Raw genomic sequence first — 20,894 nt, forward strand, 5'->3', positions numbered from 1 at the left:
ACTGTAGAATGTCCAAATTATTCTGTACATTCTGTTGTACATTGAATGCTAAGGGATCATTAGAACTCACATCTATGTGCAGAGAAACTGTTACTTTACATTTTCCACGTATATATGTCTCAAACAGTAAGCCATAGACAAATTTAACATTCTCAGTTATGGTAAGTAATGCCGGTTTACACAAGGCAATTGTTGGGCCGATTATCAGGAATAAACGTTAGTACAAACGACCGATGTAAAGATACCACAGATCACCACATGAATGAATAAAACGCATGTTCATCGGGTGAAATCATCACTGATGCAGTCACCATCGCTTCTGGGCAGGAGATTTACCTCTAAACAGCGATCTGCTGCCCAGAAAAACAATGAATCTGTATGAGGACGGATGATGGCCACAGCCATCATTCGTCCCCATACAGCAGAAATGATTGCTGCATGTACGGTAAATGCAGCTCTTTCCTCCACTGATGAGCAGGCAGTTATCAGGAAGGAACAGACCTCCTGAGACAAAAGTTTGGGATCTTGCAACATTTTTTTTACACCTTTTTTTTTAATTCAAAGTTTATCATTTTCTTCTATTTTTTTTACACCTTAAATTAGTGTAGCCTTCTTAGTACATCACCTTCATTGTCTCTAAGTAATGGCATTTTGCATAGGCTTAAGCATTTCTTTAAAGTACGACATCCATAAGTAGGTTGTTCCCTCCTCTTCCTGTCACCCCCTTTACTTTACATCCTTACCGCTTGTAACAAATGCTTTGTAGGTAAGTGCAATGATATTTGTATAGTATAGAAAAGAAGATAAGCAGGAAGTAGTAGGGGAAAAGGTCTAGAAATGAACAGCTCTGATTCAGATAAGCTGATGAGAGAACCTGTTTCTTTGCAGTTTCCTCATTTGTAAGGCACCTTTACAATAATAACCTACAAGGACATAAATTGGAAGCTCTGTAGGGTCTATTAATCTCAGCAAATCAAAACAGAAGTTGATGTGCACAGCAGCACATACAACAGACCTTATTTAAAAAAAAAAAATCCCTGCCTTATTTATTTTAATAAAAAAAGGATTATACTCAGTCTTGAGCCCCCTCCGTTCCAGCCCTTGCCACTCAATTTTCCCTGCCAGCAGTGGTGACTTGCCTGCATAACGCATGTCACCGCTGCAGCCAATCACTGGCTTCAGCAGTCTTGCCCTGTAACTGTCCTTTACTACTGAGGCCAGTGATTAGCTGCAGTGGTCACAGTGATTGATATACAAGCATTTCATTGCTCCATTCAAGAACTTAACATTATGGCCATGGCAGTGGGGAGGATCGGAGTGGTGGAGCTGGATCACACGGGATTCCAGACAGTACAACTTTTTTATTATTCTAATAGCTTCTCTGCCTTTTTTTTTTTATTTAACTTGGATAAACCCTTTAAAACTCTGATAACCTTTAAAGTGTACTTAACCTCACAAACCATTAGCATAGTAGACTTGATACAGTTTCTTAATATATTTGATATTATTGTTCCTAGGAACCTGAATGAATTGACAGCTGGTATTTTGTCCCTACACAATCTAACACTGTCCAATCGGTGCTGAGAGGGTCAGAGTATGTAGGGACACAACATTTTTAGAAGGAAAATGGAAGCACCCAGCTGTCAATTTATTCATAAATTCCTAGGAGGGATAGAAGAGGAACGTAACGAAGTCCTAAGACGCTCCACAATTGTTATGGGGAATACAAGTATTTACTAAATAAAAAATGTAAGGGGAGCTGACAGAAGAAGTAGAAAGTGACAAGACAAATCTCTGCACATTCATGTACTTATATGCCTTATTGATATGATCAAAAATTCCATTAAATAAAATGTGAAATGTGTTTTCTTTCATATTGCTTAAACACCTTAGGAAAGTATAATTGCTAACCAAAAACCGAATGCAATGAAAGCATCCTAAAATCAATATTAAATAAATGATCCTTTGGTAAACAGCAAAAGGAAAAAAAATGACAACTATTTTTTAATAAATTACTTAATTCTTGAACAGTTCTTAAAAAAGTAGTTGCGCAAAAAATGTAAATAAAATTTACATGCACGTATTGCGTTTCTTTAACAGAGCTTTGTAAGAAAGTACAAAAAAGAACATCATCCAGGAGACAAAAATAATTTCTATAGCTAGAATACACGTGATTTCAAAATATTTATTTCCTCTTTATTGCTGATAAATTATTTGTGGCATTGTCATATCCTGATGCCATTTTGCAAAAGTAAGCAAGCTGTGAAGGCAAATCCCATTCATTGCTGGGGAACTAGCTTCACATAATACTGCCATTATAAGGGCAAAGGCACTGAAAGGTAAATGTCTATGGAAACGATGTCAGCGACTCAAGAGTTTTAGTTTGGTAAACCAACTGACCAGTAGTGAGGGTTCCGTGGTGCTATTTTTTGAAGAGGAAGCGGTAGTGTGTTTCCTGGAACCTTCCTCCTGGTATGGCATTGTTGCGCTATTGTGCAAGTCCATGTTTAGAAGACCATGGCTGCCCCTAATATAATCTGTTCCTCTGATTAAATGCCTCTCAGTTGATCTGGTAAAATAATTACGAGATGATACACTTTCTTCTATTATTGGTGCTATCCTCTCATTACTGAAATACCTGGAGAGTGCTTCATCACCTTAAAAAGAAAGGAAATTCAATTACAATAAATATGTAAAAATATGCCATATGCATTCTTGTCAGTACCATACAATCATACAAAGATGTATTTAAAATAGCTGGTTAAAAATCTTCACTATACAATATGGATATATGCCAGGCTTAAAGGGAATTTTCAATGTAATTAGTCAAAATGCCATATACAGTAATGTATGTTCTATTCCAGCATACTTAACTGTATGCTGCCCCCCAGGTTTCCTAATAGAGGCCCCTGGCTGCTCCGGTTTCAATGAAGTAAACATATTCACTTGTTGTCCTCCGCTTCCATGGGCTACAAGACTTCCTCAAGCTGTTCCTGAGTACCTTCTATTCTGCTGCCTATATCTGGCATGCACTGGATAAGTCCATCTGCTGATCAGCGCACATGTAGAATAGAAGGTACCCAGGAAAAGCCAGTGGAAGTGGTTGCCACCTTTTTGCAGTCCACAGACATGGAGGATGACAGATGAGTACGTTTACTTCACTGAAACTGGGACAGCCGGGGTCCTCCATTAGGAAACCTGGGGGACAGTATGCAATTAAGCATAGTTGAATGGAGCATACATTACTGTATATGACAATGGAAATTGGCCAACCCCTTTAATTCTCTTACATATGTGACTATAATATTTATTTGTGTGCTTGTCTGTTAAAGAGCAGCTATTCACTAATTTACCTTTTTTTCCTGTCATTCTATGCCGTGAAAACGATTCTGTAGACACAATCCAGCTAGCTTCAGCAGGCATAGATAGAGGACGTGGCTTACCTATTCACAATGACAGAAGAATGAATTAGTGAAACAGACTAAATCCATAAACTAAAATAGGCAACTGAATGTTTCTAGAGGTTTTTCTTTACATTAATTTTTATCGATAAAGATAAAAATGAATAGTAATAGTCTGAAATGAGAATAAAAATCTGTAGAGGATAATCATAACTGTTTTGTAAGGTGTCATATGTCAAGAGGTCAGCAATGGGAACTAGTATCTCCAATTCACAGAATGGGAGTCTTTTAAATATTCCACATTCCTTCTAAAAAGGCAATTAAAAATTCAGTTAAAATTGTATTCAGCCAAAAAGTGAGCAATAAGAAATGTTTCAATATTCTTCATGTACTGATTCTTCTCTGTTTCTCTAGCGAAGGTTTCTCCCATTTTCTCCTTGCTTCCAATGCTATGCTACACACTGTCCAGATGACACCCACCATGTGAATACATATTGATGCCGCCACCACCACAGGCACCAGTGGGCCTAGGAGACTTGTACTTACTGTATACTGAAATGTTTATTGTACTTTTGAGAAATAAAAAACTTTAATTAAATGGGTTGTGCAGGGTGGGTTATCATTATCAAATTGGCGCTGCTTCCTTTTCAGAATTAATGATATACCTACTGTATATGGTATGAAGAAAACCGTATAATTAGAAGTTTTAAAGTTTCAAAGCTTACCATACATTGGAGTCTTGTCTCTTAGTTTAGCAGGTTGGACATGAACTTCAATTGGATATGAGGGCAGCTGATCCGAGTCTGCAATAGTAAACCTCCTTCGGCTTTCCTGATCAAGGAAAGAGTTTGGAGATTCAGAACCTTTTGAGCGTGGATGTGAATCTCTGTAACCACTGTAACTGAAACTCATCTTCTCATCTCTAAAAACACAGAAAATATGCTTTTATTATATTAAAAAACACAATCAAATTGTACAGTGTCATTAATTTGCCTTCACAGTCTAAAACAATGTTACAAGGTTCATTTTACACTATATTTAGGTTTAAAAATTAGCAAATGAAGGACCATTTCAAACAAGTATAATATGGGTGCATCTGGTCGTAATGGTCATTCAAGGCCGGGTTTGGATTTTTACCCGTATTACACTTATGTGAAATTGGCTTGGCCTGTGAAGGATTTCCACCCAAAACATTTTTTTTTCACCAACTTGCTGTTTAGGCTGTATCCACTGGCATGCCTAAGATGTTTGGCACCCGGGTCGGGTCCTTTCTCTTGCACCTCCCCCCAGTACTTAAAAAAAATAGTTATTTCCAGATATGTGTCCCCTAGTAATATCCACATTGTGCCCGATCACAGTAGTTATGCTCACACTGTGGTATTTGTGCCCTCATTGTATAAATACTTCAGAAATGCTTCTAAATATGGTATTTAAGATGCCCAAAAAATTACTAATGCTGATTTTTACCACAAACATCAACATCATTGGCTGGTGTGCCTGTAAGGGTGCCCAATTGTGTGTTGAAAATAAATGTAAAACACAAATTAAATATCATCTAATATTGTACAGATGTAAACATTTGGAAAATGACTAAACCGGTACCTTTCAAAAGAGTTGCTTCATACATACCTTGGGGAGTAAGGAACTCTTGGTGGTGGGGGAATGTAAAGATCAAGAATTGCTGGCTTCTCTTTCTTTAGTGAGGTATCCAATGTGCTTTCAGGAGACTGTGTTGTAGTGGGCGGTGGGCTTGTCTAAATTTACAAGAAAGATATACATTATTAAAAATAATTGTGTTAAAAATGATGGGTGGTGGATCATGGACAAGAATCTTTTTTCCCCCTGATCTCATACAACCTCTTTTATATAAAGAAAATCTGTCACCAGGAACTTCACCATTGAAACAAACACAATGCTGCATAGGAAAGCTCAGCTGCATGTAATGATACCTTTCCCTTAGTGATCTGTTTTTCATTCTAGAGAAAACAAAGCAAATGCCCATCAGAGCACCTGCTTCTTCTGCCAGCCCCTCAATCTCCTTCTTGATTGATGGGACCAGGCACGATGACTATTGAGGAACCTGGCCCTGTCAGTGAAGGAGAGGGAGGGACTGGCAGAGAAAGCAGGAGCAGCAAGGATACACAGAGTGGCTTGGACTCGCCCTGGGTGGACTTAAAGGGGTTGTCCAAGTTCTATATATAAAAAATAAAATTAAAATAAAAAGCACTGTAAATCTGATGATCAGCATTCTATACTAAGCAAGTTTTAGGCCAAAAAATAATATTTACTAATTTCCCTAGTTGAGTTCTGGCCCCTTTGTTTGCATGCAGTTGCAGAAGCTGTGGGTGTGTGAAAAGCAAACTGAATTTTTCCTCATGAATATTTGTGGGAGTCAACCAAGACTGCCTTTCTTCTCCTGCTCTAAAAAAGGGGTCAATATAATTGCTGGCCTGTCTGCAGTGTAACTGCTGGGATACTCATGTTGTATGTGTGGGACTGCAAGTCCTAGTTGTACAGTACAATGACATTGCTGATACACACAGGATCTTCCCTCCTACCTGTTCTTGTATAATGTTCTGCAGAAACTTCTTCACAGCCAGCACAAGAGTACAAAGGAGAGAACTCCTCTGGTCTTTGTCACCTTGTTTGCAAGGTGAGGAGGGAGGGACGATTCTGTGCACAGTATTTGTCTCTTCAATTTTCTTCAAAAATACCGCGCTGCACTCGGACAGAGCTGAAAAATCCTCCTTTCCAGATCTCACAGGAATTTCTTGAATATGGGTAAGCGATTAGCTCACTTAACCACCTCAGCCCCCCTAGCTTAAACACCCTTAATGACCAGACCAGTTTTTACAATTCTGCACTACACTACTTTCACTGTTTATTGCTCGGTCATGCAACTTACCACCCAAATGAATTTTACCTCCTTTTCTTCTCACTAATAGAGCTTTCATTTAGTGGTATTTCATTGCTGCTGACATTTACTTTTTTTGTTATTAATCGAAATTTACCGAAATTTTTGCAAAAAAATGAAATTTTTCACTTTCAGTTGTAAGATTTTTCAAAACAAAACTACATTTCTATATAAATATTTCTCAAAATTTATTGTTCTAAATGTCTTTGCTAAAAAAAAAAAAAGTTTGGGTAAAAAAAAAAAAATTGTTTGGGTAAAAGTTATAGCGTTTACAAACTATAGTACAAAAATGTAAATTTCCGCTTTTTGAAGCAGCTCTGATTTCTGAGCACCTGTCATGTTTCCTGAGTTTTTATTTTTTATTTTCCTTACAAAGTCTCATATTCTACTAACTTGTGACAAAAAATAAAAACTTCCATGAACTCACTATGCCCATCACGAAATACCTTGGGGTGTCTTCTTTCCAAAATGGGGTCACTTGTGGGGTAGATATACTGCCCTGGCATTTTAGGGGCCCTAATGCGTAAGAAGTAGTTTGAAATCAAAATGTGTAATAAATGCCCTGTGAAATCCTAAAGGTGCTCTTTGGAATGTGGGTCCCTTTTGCCCACCTAGGCTGCAAAAAAGTGTCACATGTGGTATCGCTGTAGGGCAATGTGTTTTGGGGTGTCTTTTTACATATACCTATGCTGGGTGAGAGAAATATCTCGTCAAAAGACAACTTTTCCAATTTTTTTTTTATACAAAGTTGGCATTTGACCAAGATATTTATCTCAGGCCTCTTTCACACTTGCGTTGTCCGGATCAGGCGTGTACTCCACTTGCCGGAATTACACGCCGGATCCGGAAAAACGCAAGTTTACTGAAAGCATTTGAAGACGGATCCGCCTTCAAAATGCTTTCAGTGTTACTATGGCACTTAGGACGCTATTAAAGTCCTGGTTGCCATAGTAGGAGCGGGGGAGCGGTATACTTACAGTCTGCGCGGCTCCCGTGATCCATGCGCCTGGGGCGCCCTGGAGCCGCACGGATGGTAAGTATACTGCTCCCCCGCTCCCCGCTACACTTTACCAAGGCTGCCGGGACTTTAGCGTCCCGGCAGCCATGGTAACCACTCTAAAAGAGCTAAACGTCGGATCCGGCAATGCGCCGAAACGACGTTTAGCTTAAGGCAGGATCCGGATCAATGCCTTTCAATGGGCATTAATTCCAGATCCGGCCTTGCGGCAAGTCTTCAGGATTTTTGGCCGGAGCAAAAAGCGCAGCATGCTGCAGTATTTTCTCCGGCCAAAAAACGTTCCGTTCCGGAACTGAAGACATCCTGATGCATCCTGAACAGATTTCACTCCATTCAGAATGCATTAGGATAATCCTGATCAGGATTCTTTCGGCATAGAGCCCCGACGACGGAACTCTATGCCGGAAGACAATAACGCAGGTGTGAAAGAGCCCTCACCCAGCATGGATATATCTATAATGACACCCCAAAACACATTACCCAACTTCTCCTGAGTACGGCGATACCACATGTGTGACACTTTTTTGCAGCCAAGATGCGCAAAGGGGCCCAAATTCCTTTTAGGGGGGCATTTTTAGACATTTGGATCCCAGACTTCTTCTCACGCATTAGGGCCCCATAAATGGCAGGGCAGTATAAATACCCCACATATTACATCATTTTGGAAAGAAGACACCCCAAGGTATTCAATTAGGGGCATGGCGAGTTCATAGAAGATTATTATTTTTTTGGGCACAAGTTAGCAGAAAATGATTTTTTTGTTTTTTCTCACAAAGTCTCCCTTTCCGCTAACTTGGGACAAAAAGTTCAATCTTTCATGGACTCAATATGCCCCTTAGCGAATACCTTGGGGTGTCTTCTTTCCGAAATGGGGTCACATGTGGGTTTTTTTTTACTGCCCTGGCATTTTAGGGGCCCTAAAGCGTGAGAAGTCTGGAATATAAATGTCTAAAAAAATTTACGCATTTGAATTCCATGAGGGGTATGGTGAGTTCATGTGAGATTTTATATTTTGTCACAAGTTAGTGGAATATGAGACTTTGTAAGAAAAAAAAAAAATATATAAATTTCCGTTAACTTGTGCCAAAAAAATGTCTGAATGGAGTCTTACAGGGGGGTGATCAATGACAGGGGGGTGATCAGGGATTCTATATGGGGTGATCACCACCCTGTCATTGATCAGCTTCCTGTAAGGCTCCATTCAGACGTCCGTATGTGTTTTGCGGATCCGATTCATGGATCCGTAAAACACATACGGACGTCTGAATGGAGCCTTACAGGGGGGGTGATCAATGACGGGGTGTCACGGATCCGCAAAACACATACGGACATCTGAATGGAGCCTTCCAGAGGGGTAATCAATGACAGGGGGGGTGATCAGGGAGTCTATATGGGGTGACCAGGGGGTTAATAAGGGGTTAATAAGTGACAGGGGGGGGTGTAGTGTAGTGGTGTTTGGCGCTACTTTACAGAGCTGCCTGTGTCCTCTGGTGGTCGATCCAAGTAAGTAGAATTGATTTGTATACACCGCATGTGATTTTTATCCACCTTGTAAGTATAATAAAAACCTTGCAGTTGGAACCTCGTGTGAATGTACTTCACTATTGGTGTCACCTTGATTTCTCATAAGGTTACCTGGAGGAGAGGTGTACTTAAGTGAGCTGATCGCTTACCTATATTAAAGAAATTCCTGTGAGATCTGGAAAGGAGGATTTTTCAGCTCTGTCCTGGTGCAGCGCGGTCCTTTTAAAGAAAACGTGTCGATAAATGTGAACATTGCCCACTTCACTACTGGAATTCGCGACGCACCGAAAGAAAGGCAACGTACCTAAGGCTGTTTGATATATTTTATATATATTTTATTTGCTTTGTTTCTTCAGTGCTTGAGGAAACCGTGAAGTTGCTCAGTACCTGAGGCAGAGCCTCCAACCCTGAGTCTGTGCTGCTGATGATAGAAGGGGTTAAACTTTGCTAGAGAATCCAGTAAGAGGGGAAACACAGGGCAGAAAGCTAAGCCACCAGATCGGGTAGTGCAGGGGGTGTGGCTTGTTGCTCCAACTAGCACAGCCTTCCTGCTCCCTCAGGCTTGTGCATGGAATGTTAGAGCAGGGAAAGACGCTGACATCACAGGTCATGTGATGCTCAGCTAACTAGACCAACAGGGCCAATGTAGATGAAGCAAGTGAATTGAAAACCCCTTGCATTTGCATGGTTAGAAACATTCAAAGAACAAAAAAATAACTTGGATAACCCTTTTAACTGTTAATTTGGATATGCAGAATGAGGCAAAGGACCACAAAGTGAAAGGTATCCTTTACTTTCAGCTAAGCTATCCCTAAAAAGCACTGTGCCTGTTTTAACAGTGAATTTCCTGTTGACAGACTCCCTATAAGTTATTAGATTTTTTAAATAGTGATGAAAATGGTTGAATAATACACACTCACTGACAAAGATAAAAGAAAGCACCTAGATAGAAATGTCATATTGCTGCAAATGTTGGCATGCAGATATGTGTCAGGCAGATATGTAAATGATTACATGTGTGGTCTGATTAAACAATGGGTGCTGCCACAAGAGGGCATAAAAGTGCTTCCCCCGCTGCCCTATAAAAAAAGCTCTCATGGGCTACTTTTGGGTAGTGACTGCTAGACATGCCTCTACAACGCACTCGAAGACATTTTGTGGTGTCGACAGACTTTTAGAGGAGGTGCATCACTGGAGTGAGAAAAGCAGGATGGTCATGTTGACAAATTTCCCACCATTAAGGACATTTGGGCCAAAGCTTTTATGAGGTATTAGAAGCACCGGTTATGTGATGGTACACACAAATGGAGAACAGGACCCAGACAGACCACCAGTAAAGAGGATAGTGTAATCCACAGACAACCATGAGCAGCTCCCATAGTTTTGCTGTCCACCTTCCAGCCAAAGGTGGCACCTTCATTACACACCCTTGTGTCCAGTTCATTTCTAGGCATTTATCAGAAGGAAATTTTGTCTCATGGCATCTATCCACAGTCTCCTTTTTTTTGCAGTGGTGTCATGAATGAGAAACATGGATTACTACGTGCCAGAACTCCAGTCAGTCAACCCTAGTAGTGATACAAGGGAAACTAACAGCTCCGAGATATATGCAGGACATCCTGTGGCCACATGTGTTGCCTCTCATGGCTGGGTTTCCGAATGGCATTTTTCAGCAGTATAATACTCTCCAACACACAGCAAAAGTTTCCCATTAACGTCTCCACCAGATTGCAACACTTCCTTGGCCTACCCAGTCGCTAGATGTATTGCCAATCAGGCATTTATGGGATGACCTGAGGTGCCAGCTTATTTAGCCTATGAATGTACAGCATCTACAGACCCAGCTGCAACAACTGTGGACAAATGTGCTGCAGGATACTATATAGAACCTGTATGTCTCCATGCTCAACTGCATCTCATCTTGTATCCAAGCTCGAGGCTGCCCAATAGGGTACTGGAGCCTGCTTTTAATTGTACCGTTTTCTCCAATAAATGTGCCCTTTCACTCTTATATTGTAATCACTTGTACATATATTATCATTACATTCAAACAAAGTTTCATTCCATTCTAACAACTTCTTCTTGGGGAGTTATTTTTTGTCAATGAGTGTATTTAGCTTATTCTACATACCTGCACAACAGGTGGTCTCCATCTCAAGTTTTTCAAAGGAGCAGGAGTGAAATTGAAAGTTCCTGTCGGTCTTTTTTTTAGAACCAGGGTGACTTCACCCGAATTTTCTCTCAATCTTGCTACAAGATTCTTTAATTGCCATCCAACCTTAAGAGCAACAGAATACACATTTTACTCAAAGTTTAGCATAATATAAAATATAGTTTTGAAATTAACAGAATAAATGAATAAAAATGTAAATTTACAAATAAGGACCTCTTTTTCATAGGTGGAGAGACGGAATAATATAAATACTTGAAAAAAAAATAAAAAAAAATCACATTTAAAATCCTGTATGTCATGGGTTCTGAAAAAGTATTCCAGGTTTATAAAGAGCTCAAACGGGAAATGTAAACTAAACATTAAAATAAATTCCCAAAACTTTTAAAATATATACATGCCAAAAAATGTTATACTAGAAGATAACCATGGGACTATAACTGTAGAGGACAAAGGGAAGGCAGAGATATTAAACTGATATTTTTAATCTGTGCTCGCAAGTGAGCTGCCAGTACCAGATATCATGCAGACGAGCAAAAAGCCCCTGATCCAGATGGCATACATCCACAGGTACTTAGGAGTTCAGTTAAGGCTACTTTCACACTCGTGTTTTGGATTTCAGTTTGTGAGATCCGTTCAGAGCTCTCACAAGCGGTCCAAAACAGATCAGTTTTGCCCTAATGCATTCTGAATGGAAAAGGATCCGCTCAGAATGCCTCAGTTTGTCTCCAATCAGTCTTCATTCCGCTCTGGAGGCGGACATCAAAATCTACTTGCAGCGTTTTGGTGTCCGTCTGATGAAACGGAGCCAAATGGATAGAAAACAGATCCGTCCTTTTTAAGGACCAGTTCAGTTATGAAGTCACTTTGTGGGCCTTACACAGTAGAAACTGCCCAAAAATGGCCCCATTTTAGAAACTACACCCCTCAAGTTATTCAAAACTGATGTTACAAACTTTGTTAACCCTTTAGGTGCTCCACAAGAATGAAAGGAAAATGGAGATGAAATTTCAAAAGTAAACTTTTTTCGCCGATTTTCCATTTAAATAAATTTTTTCCTGTAACACAGCAAGGGTTAACAGCCAAACTAAACTCAATATCTATTACCCTGATTCTGCAGTTTACAGTAACACCCCGTATGTGGTTGTCGATGGCTGCATGGGCGCACGGCAGAGCTTAGAACAGATGGAGGACGATATGGCTTTTGGAGGGCAGATTTCACTGTAATAATTTTCAGGTGCTGTGTCGCATTTGAAGTTACCCTGAGGTACCCCAAAATGTGACCCCATTTTGGAAACTACACCCCCTAAAGCAGGGGTGGCCAACCTTACGTACACAAAGAGCCAAAAAACAACAACATATGACTACCAGGAGCCACAAGCTATACAATTACACACGAGTCACCATATTTTTCGCCCTACAAGATGCACCTAGGTTTTCACAAAGAAAAAAAAGATAAAATAAATATTTTTCATCCGATCTGAGTTCTGCTAAAATATTTTTTTTCTTTTTCATTAGCAGAGAAAAAAACCCAAAAAATATTTTTCATCAGACCTCAGATCAGACTCCTAAATCAGATCCCCAATCCTAATCTGACCTACAATAAGATCCCCAAACCTCATCAGACCTCCAAATCAGACCCCCAATGCTCGGATCAGGCAACACAAATCAGACTCCCAGTGTCAGACCCTCAGATCTCCCCCCTTCTCAGATCTGACCCCCCCATGATCAGACCTGACCAACCTATGCTCAAACAAGACCCCCATGATCAGATCTGCCCCCCATGCTCAAATCTGAACCCTCATGCTCCGATCATCCCACTCATGCTGAGATCAGGCCCCCATTGTCCAGATCAGAACCCCCCCATGCTCAGATCAGAACCTCCAATGATAAGATCAGACCCCCATGTTCAGTTCTATAATTTAAAAAAATATATCTTCCCTCCTGATCAGGCACTAGGCTTCTGCTACTCTGCAGGTCTGACACGCTCTCCACTGTGACCTGATGAGCACAACGTCAGGTCATAGTGCATGTCTCCACATACTACATTCTCACACTGTGTGCATCAGGACGTAGTGAAGAGTGAGATGGAAATGCAAAGTAGCAACAGTGCCCGATCAGGAAAAGAGATCTGAGCATGGGGTGGAGAGTGAGCCAGCCTGACTGCTTCCTGGCTTCACAGCTAGAGCCTCACTTGAAGAAGCAAAGAGCCGCTTGTGGCTCAAGAGCCACAGGTTGGCCACCCCTGCCCTAAAGTATTCATATAGGGGTTTAGTGAGAATTTTATTATTTTACGGTATTCATCTAGGGCAGTGATGGCGAACCTATGGCACGGGTGCCAGAGGCGGCACTCAGAGCCCTTTCTGTGGGCACCCACACCCTGGAAAAAGTCTATGGTGTACCAATATGCCCTAGACTTTTCCTGCCATTCATCAGCGCCGGGCGCACTATGAACAGCACAGGCAGCGCATCAAATGTAGGCAGGCTATTATTGCTGAATTATAAAGTACATGGGATATATACTATATTGGACTGTAGTATTCAGGTTAAATTGCCGTGTTGGCACTTTGCGATAAATATGAGGGTTTTGGGTTACAGTTTGGGCACCTGGTCTGTAACAGGTTAGCCATCACTGATCTAGGGGTATAATGAGAATGTATTTTTACATTTTGGAGTTTGTCTAATTTTCCAAATAATAATTGGCTAATATAACGAAATGTGGAGTGTTAAAAAACAGTGGATTGCATAATTAATTAAAATGGCCAAAAGTGCACAAAAGTAGTAAAAAATATGTAAATGTATTAAATTAAGTATGGTCGTGGCAAACCCAGCCACTGTATACTGTAATTCCTGTATGTATGATGTTATGGCATATGTGTATACCACTTTAAAGAACCAAGCGTATATATGTTTGTGTAATATGGTTCAGGTGGGCTGTAACGCTCCTATGCTGGCGGCATGACAATCGCCAACAGTCATGCAATTGCTTCACGAACAGTGAATTTCAACACTGTTCGTAAAAAGAACAAACTGCCGAATGGAGACCACACATAGGAGGTCGTGGGGCTCCCATTAAGGATTGCAACATTGTTACAATCGGTAGTTAAGAGGAGTTCGGGTGGCCGTCGTTCGACTACCGACCATGCGGCGGTCGGCAATTTTAGATCCTTTGTTCGTGCAGCGGTGCCTGATGGGAGAAATGCAATGCCTGATGGGAGAAATGTGGGGAATGCCCCTGCCATGTCATTATGGAAACCCCTTGCATGGGGACTTGTATAAATGTTGGAACTTGGAATAAAGACCTCAGTTGACTCCCAGCCTATGTTTCGTCTAGTTCTTGGGAGGGAAGGATTGTATGCTGTACCGGCCTATTTGGATTATTGCCTGCTTTTCCTGTCTACCAGCGGAGACCTCGTGGATTGTACTACCTCTCCGCTACAATGGTAAATGCGGAAACACTGCTTAATGCAAAGTCCAAGCTTATCTGGACAGGTGTCACATTGATATATAGTATCCCGCCATATCCCATTCTTGCAACAACCCTACATCTCTTTTGGGCTCTGCTTTTTTCATTTTTCTGATTGAAAATGTTGCCCTGGGATAATTCTGCTGACATGACTAGATGACGCTATCCCACTGCTATCCTGGCGCTGCTCTCCAATTTTTTTTTTTTATGCAATTGGATTGGTCTTATTAAGTTTACTTTAGTTCCCTAGTTAACACTTTTGTATAGGTATTGAATTAACTAGTAAGTGCAGCATGTTCTTTCCTCTCCCAGGCATTTCAGTGGTGCGGCTAAAACAGCTAGGTGTCCTCCGTCACCTATCTTCTATATACAGAAGACGGAGGACGTAGTAGTGGGCAGTCCCGAACGCTGTGTGCATGCTCCCATCAGACAGGGATAGTGCCGATATTCGCAATAAAAATTTGTGATTATGGATTATCACCACAGCAGCAACAACATATATGAAAATGGAATTTTAAATAAAAATATGACAGTTATCCTTTAATAATTTGTTCTTGAAAATCAAGATATGTTCCTTGGTTCCCTGCTTTTTGGAATATGACAAAATAATTATACAAGGCTACTTGCATAAGGTGGGCTGCAAGTTTCTTATACCAAATGCGGGATTTCCTGATGGCGTTATAGGGCTGTAGCATTTGGTCTGCAAGGTCCACCCCACCCATATATTTATTGTAATCCTGTATGCAGACAGGCTTACAGACGGTGGTATTTGTGGAGTGCACAGGAACAGGGCTGTTACTGTCTGGATGTATAGATGTCATTATGAGGACATCTTTTTTTGTCTCAATATTTTACAAGTTAGGCTACTTTCACACTCTGGTTTGGTGCGTATCCGTCATGGATCTGCATAAACGCATCCGTTTAGATAATATAACTGCATGCATCCGCCCAAAACGGATCCGTCTTGAACACCATTGAATGTCAATGGGGGACGGATCAGTTTTCTCTTGTGTCAGATTATGTCAGTGAAAACGGATCCGTCCCTATTGACTTACATTGTGCGCCAGGATGGATCAGTTTGGCTCAGTTTCGTCAGACGGACGCCAAAACGCAGCAAGCAGCGTTTTGGTGTCCTCCTCCAAAGCGGAATGGAGACAGAACGGAGGCAAACTGATGCATTCTGAGCGGATCCTTATCCTTGCAGAATGCATTAAGGCAAAACTGATCCATTTTGGACCGCTTGTGAGCGCTCTGAATGGATCTCCCAAACGGAAACCAAAACGCCAGTGTGAAGGTAGCCTAAGATGTCCCCATTACAAAGGCCCTTTATTTCCCCAGACTTCAATTTTTGATTCTCAAAAGGCTTCTTTCATTGTGGCATATGGTGCCACATGCCACTGTCTTTCTGACGGAAAGGCACCTGAAATTTAAAAAAAAATGGTGTCGAATTACTCGATTTAATAGAGTACTCGTTGCAGCACTAGTAGACTTTAGGACAGGAAAACACACTTTACAGTTACAGAAATCAAACTATTGAATATTCTACCCTGAGGCAGTAACGACAGGCTAGATGCTTATCTAAGGCTACTTTCACACTCTTTGGTGTTTGGTGCGGATCCTTCATGGATCTACACAGACGGATCCGCACCAATAATACAACCGCATGCATCCGTTCAGAACGGATCCGTTAACATTGCCAAAATGCAATCTATTTTCTATTGTGCCATATTGCATCAGTGAAAACGGATCTGCAAGCAGCGTTTTTGTGTCCTCCTCTAGAGCGGAACGGAGGCAAACTGATGCATTCTGAACGGATCCTTATCCATTCAAAATGCATTAGGGCAAAACTGATCCGTTTTGGAGCGCTTATGAGAGCCCTGAAACAGATCTCACAAACGGAAACCAAAACGCCAGTGTGAAAGTAGCCTAATAGCAAAAGGCATTGAGGGTTATAATTAATCTAACAACTAATTCCATAACATTGATCTGAGAAAGGTGGAACTTCAACCGATATAGCTAAGTTTTCTATCTTTTCTCCTAATATAATAGATAAAGCCACTACTTATTCGTCACCTTGCCTTCTATTCGTCATGCACTGCTCTGTTTCACCCTCCGGCTGACATATGTAGCACGACTACTCCTATCAGTCTTTTAGTATATGATTTTGTACTATTCCCAATCTGGTGTTTATTGTGTCCTACACATATGACAGTAGGATGAGTTCAAGTAACAGTAGCACACATCAGCAAGACTCAATACTGATGTTCCACTTTCTACCAATTTAGATACCATGCGGAAATGTGTGCCTGGGTTTCAATGCCTGTGCTATCCATCCTCTGATGTAATTGTCTGTACTTTTTCTTACTGAAGAACGATTAAAATAATACCACGTTGCTTACCACAGTCTGGCGGTTAACCTGTATCACTTCATCACCTGCATGAATCTTCCGGGACATATCAGCTGGCGACTGGGGAGTTGGAAGAAATGAAAAACAAATCAACGAGAATGCCCAGACCTGTCTTTAGTTGTTTTCTGGAGATTGTTTGTTCTGTTGCAGGTAACTATAACAGCTTTAGAGAATGTATCTGTGGAGCTGTGCCTAGGGAGCGAGCCTGGCTGATGTCATGTTCCAAGAGACAGTATTACAACAAAGTCTTGTATTCCTGGATTATGTTGGTCATTTTTATATTTTCCATTCAAATCATACGATAATGTGTCTCCATTCTATTAAGCAACACAAACAAATATGCATAATTCTAATTTTTTAAACCAGCACCTGGATCTGAAATTGTTATTGCAAGTAATTAAAAATTTTGTATAGCCACTGACTTATTAAATAAAATGTATCTATAGAGCACCACCTGCTGTTTGTTCCTTTCGTTATTTCTCTGTCCACCTCACTGAGGTGGATGCATATGCTCAGTTCCCTCCTTTAGCTGCCAACAGTGCTATCTACTGTTAAAAGCTGTGAGAGCTACAGCAGCTGCTGGCTCATTGTTTTATTGCTGGTCACGAGGACCGCTCAACATTCAACTCTATCTCTGTCTTGAGGACGGCGATACATTTGAATGCTGCAGTGGGGCAGTTCACTCTCTTAGGCTAAAGGCATAGAGGAGAGGACACTGTAGGTGGTGAGATGACATCAACATCATCATGATTGCCGGAACTGACAGCAGCATGGAGGTAAGTACGTTTGAGATTTCTCTTGGATCAGCACTATTGGGCCACTATGGGAGGGGTGGGGGGTTATTATTATGGGGCCAATATGGGGACAAATAGTACAACTGGCAGCACTATAAGAGCCATTATGGGGGCTTTATTACTACTGGATGCATTTTGGGTGGGTATGATTGCTTCTGTGGCATACTATGGGGGTCTTAATACTACTGACACTATAAGGGTGCATATTTACTACTGGTGCACACTGTGGAGGCTTTAATACTACTGGGGGAATTATGGTGGACTTTTTAACTACTGAGGGGCTCTATGGTAGGCTTTATTATTACTGAGGCATTATGGTGGGCTTTATTACTACTGGGCGGCACTATGGTGGACTTTATTACTACTAGGGGCACTATAGGTCGAATTATTACTATTGTAGGTGGTGTTCTGGTGGGCTTCGTTACTACTGGGGGACTATGGGGAACATGATTATTGGTATGGACACGTTGGGAGCATTAATACTTTTGGGGCACAATGGTGGACATTATTACTATTGGGGGCAAAGTAGGAACACTAATAACAAAGGCACTCTGGGAGAGAATTATTATTACTAGGACTTTTGGGAGAACTATTGCTGTGGGCACAATTATTTCTGGGGAACACTTTGTTTATGACACTATCACTGTCGGGGGCACTATTTGCTGTGCACAATTATTTTAAAGGGTACTGTGTGGCATTAAGTTTTAAAGAAAGCACTATCTGTGTGGTACTAGTAATTTCAGGGGGGCTATCTGTTTCTGAAGTATAGTATTGGGGAGCACTGCAGGAACAGTATTGGAGGGGGCAGGATAGGGTGTTCACAAGGTGGGAGGATGATGAAAAAGTAGGACTCTAAGATGATGAGACATGGCTTAAAGAAGTCATCATGATGAGTTGGATAAGATGAGGAAAGAAAACGTCTATATCAGAAGAGATGTAACTGCATGTAATATATATGTAGTATTGTATTCTCCTGTATGTCCGTTAGTGTGAAATGTAATTTAAAAATAATGAAATAATCATCCAATATGAATCCTAATGTGGTTTTTGTCATTCTGACAGAAAGACTAGTGCTCCATGCTGTGCTATTCTTTCTGTCAAATAGAAGGAATGGCTGACAGAGGCTCAGAACAGAGCCTATGACAGCAGCATGAGAATGACGCATGAGAATGACCTTATTTTGTTAACATTTAGCATTGTTCACTTCCTTGTGGGTACCTCATTCGAACTTCTTGCCAATGGTGATACTTGATGATTTCTTCGGAAATCACTGCTTGTGCAAATGTTTAGTCGTTATTTATCTTATAACAGTGGTGAATGTTGTGCTTGTCCTTTACACAAAGTAAAGCATTCTTCATAAGGCTACAACAAATCCCATAGCAACAAGCACAGAATAAAAATGGTACCAGTCTCCTCATTTAATCATGCAATAAGAAGCTGGCATCTAGCAGTCGGATAAAAAAATCACGGGGTCTGTTGGCTGTGAATGAATTCCACCTTTTATTCTGCCGCCTAATTAAAAATAAGCTTTACCTAAAACACCTTCAGCAGACTTTGTATCTGCAAGCAAAGAAGAAAACAAACTCTTTTCTTCACATACAACTGGACTTTTCATTACAGCTTGTCCTCTTGTAAAGCTGTAGACATGGGCAATGGCGACGATGGTGGAAAACTTGTGGGTGAAGGAATGTTTCATAAGAAATACTGATTCAATAGCTTGACTTTGTTTGACTTGATTATAAGAGAACAAACATTTCCCGAATTCTACCAGTCTGTAATGGTCCCTTGAATGGTCCACTATTTGGACAATTATCAGAAATGAACATTCGTATGGACACTTTTGCCCAATAATCAGCCTGTGTAATGGTACCGGCGATCACATAATGATCGGATGAATTCATTGTATATACTGACAGATAAAGCATTGTTTTGGGGCAGCTGATCGTGCTGTGTAAACAGCGATCTGCTGCCCAGACCTTCAAATCTACGCTATCATTTAGACCAGTTCATGGCATAGATATCAGTAAATCTTTTGGGCAAATAAGGCACACTTCATAATTCGCAACCTTTTTACCCCATAAAAATGGTCTAAACACTGATATTGCCCCTATTTGTGTGCAAAAAATTGCAGATTCTAGCATTTTGTTTAACTAGTGGTAAAACACCAGAGCCAAATTCATGTGTATAAGGACCCTTTTAGTGTTTTTTGTTTGCCATCATGTAGTATAAGTATTTTTAAGCCATGTTTGAATTTCTACCCATACCCCTATATAGAGGGTGATGTTTTTTTTATGAAAACATTAAAAATGCTTCTGAAGTGCCAAGAACAGATCCATTGTGTAGGAAGACATGTGCCGGAAGAAATCTGAGCCTTTCATACGTATGTGATTGTGGGAGTATGATTCCCAGCACCCCGTCAATCAGATGATTGCATGGGCTGCAGCGCTCAGGTGAGTGCCACAGCTTCCTCACATTTTACCAAGCACCATGCTGTTCATTTGATATCGGCCATGCTTGGTATCGCAGCACAGTCCCTTTCACTTGAATGGAACTGAGCTGCCCCTAGGCCATGTCACCAATGAAAGTGACATAGTTGGTCTAGAAAAAGGCACCTGCTGATCGGCAAGGGTGCCAAACACTGCATGTAATTTTATGGTGGTGAAGCAGCTTTATACACTGCCTGGATTTAACTAAGCATAGTTATGAGCCTCCTATTGGATAATTACTATATAGGCGATTATCTTTCAGTTGGCAATAAGTTATTTAACCCCAACTGGTGCAATGAGTTGCTTCTCATTTCTTAAACAACCATGTCGAAAGACACATCTCGTGGTCATGGAAAAGATGTTAGTCTGTTTGAGAAGGGTCAAATCATTGGTATGCATCAAGCAGAGAAAACATCTAAGGAGATTGCAGAAACTACTAAAATTTGGTTAAGAACTGTCCAACGCATTGTTAAAAACTGGAAAGTTAGTGGGGACCCATTGTATTCGAGGAAGAAATGTGGCGGGAGAAAAATCCTGAATGATCGTGATCGGCGATCACTTAAACGTTTGGTAAAATCAAAATCTAAGAAAAACAACTGTAGAACTCAGGGCTATGTTTAATAGTGAAAGTAAGAGCATTTCCACACGCACAATGCGAAGGGAACTCTAGGGATTGGGACTGAACAGCTGTGTAGCCGTAAGAAAACCACTAA

At 40.8% G+C, this 20,894-nt stretch overlaps 1 protein-coding gene across 2 annotated transcripts in view; it reads right to left on the reverse strand.

The window, feature by feature from the left end:
• Positions 1-2,171: 2,171 nt before the first annotated feature.
• The window catches only part of CNKSR3 (CNKSR family member 3), a 129,604-nt gene continuing 110,881 nt past the window's right edge, over positions 2,172-20,894 (reverse strand). Inside the window, exons 8-13 of one of the 2 annotated variants that reach the window (XM_044289601.1) lie at positions 16,893-16,961; positions 10,989-11,135; positions 5,031-5,155; positions 4,127-4,323; positions 3,354-3,443; positions 2,172-2,657 (exon numbers count right to left, since the gene is read on the reverse strand). In XM_044289601.1, the coding sequence (XP_044145536.1) occupies positions 2,362-2,657; positions 3,354-3,443; positions 4,127-4,323; positions 5,031-5,155; positions 10,989-11,135; positions 16,893-16,961 (924 nt within the window). In that variant the 3' untranslated portion in view covers positions 2,172-2,361. Of the gene's footprint in view, positions 2,661-3,353; positions 3,444-4,126; positions 4,324-5,030; positions 5,156-10,988; positions 11,136-16,892; positions 16,962-20,894 lie in introns of both variants that reach the window. The other variant, XM_044289602.1, reaches the window with a different exon arrangement.

Source organism: Bufo gargarizans, chromosome 4, assembly GCF_014858855.1.
Source record: "Bufo gargarizans isolate SCDJY-AF-19 chromosome 4, ASM1485885v1, whole genome shotgun sequence".
Lineage (NCBI taxonomy): Eukaryota > Metazoa > Chordata > Amphibia > Anura > Bufonidae > Bufo > Bufo gargarizans.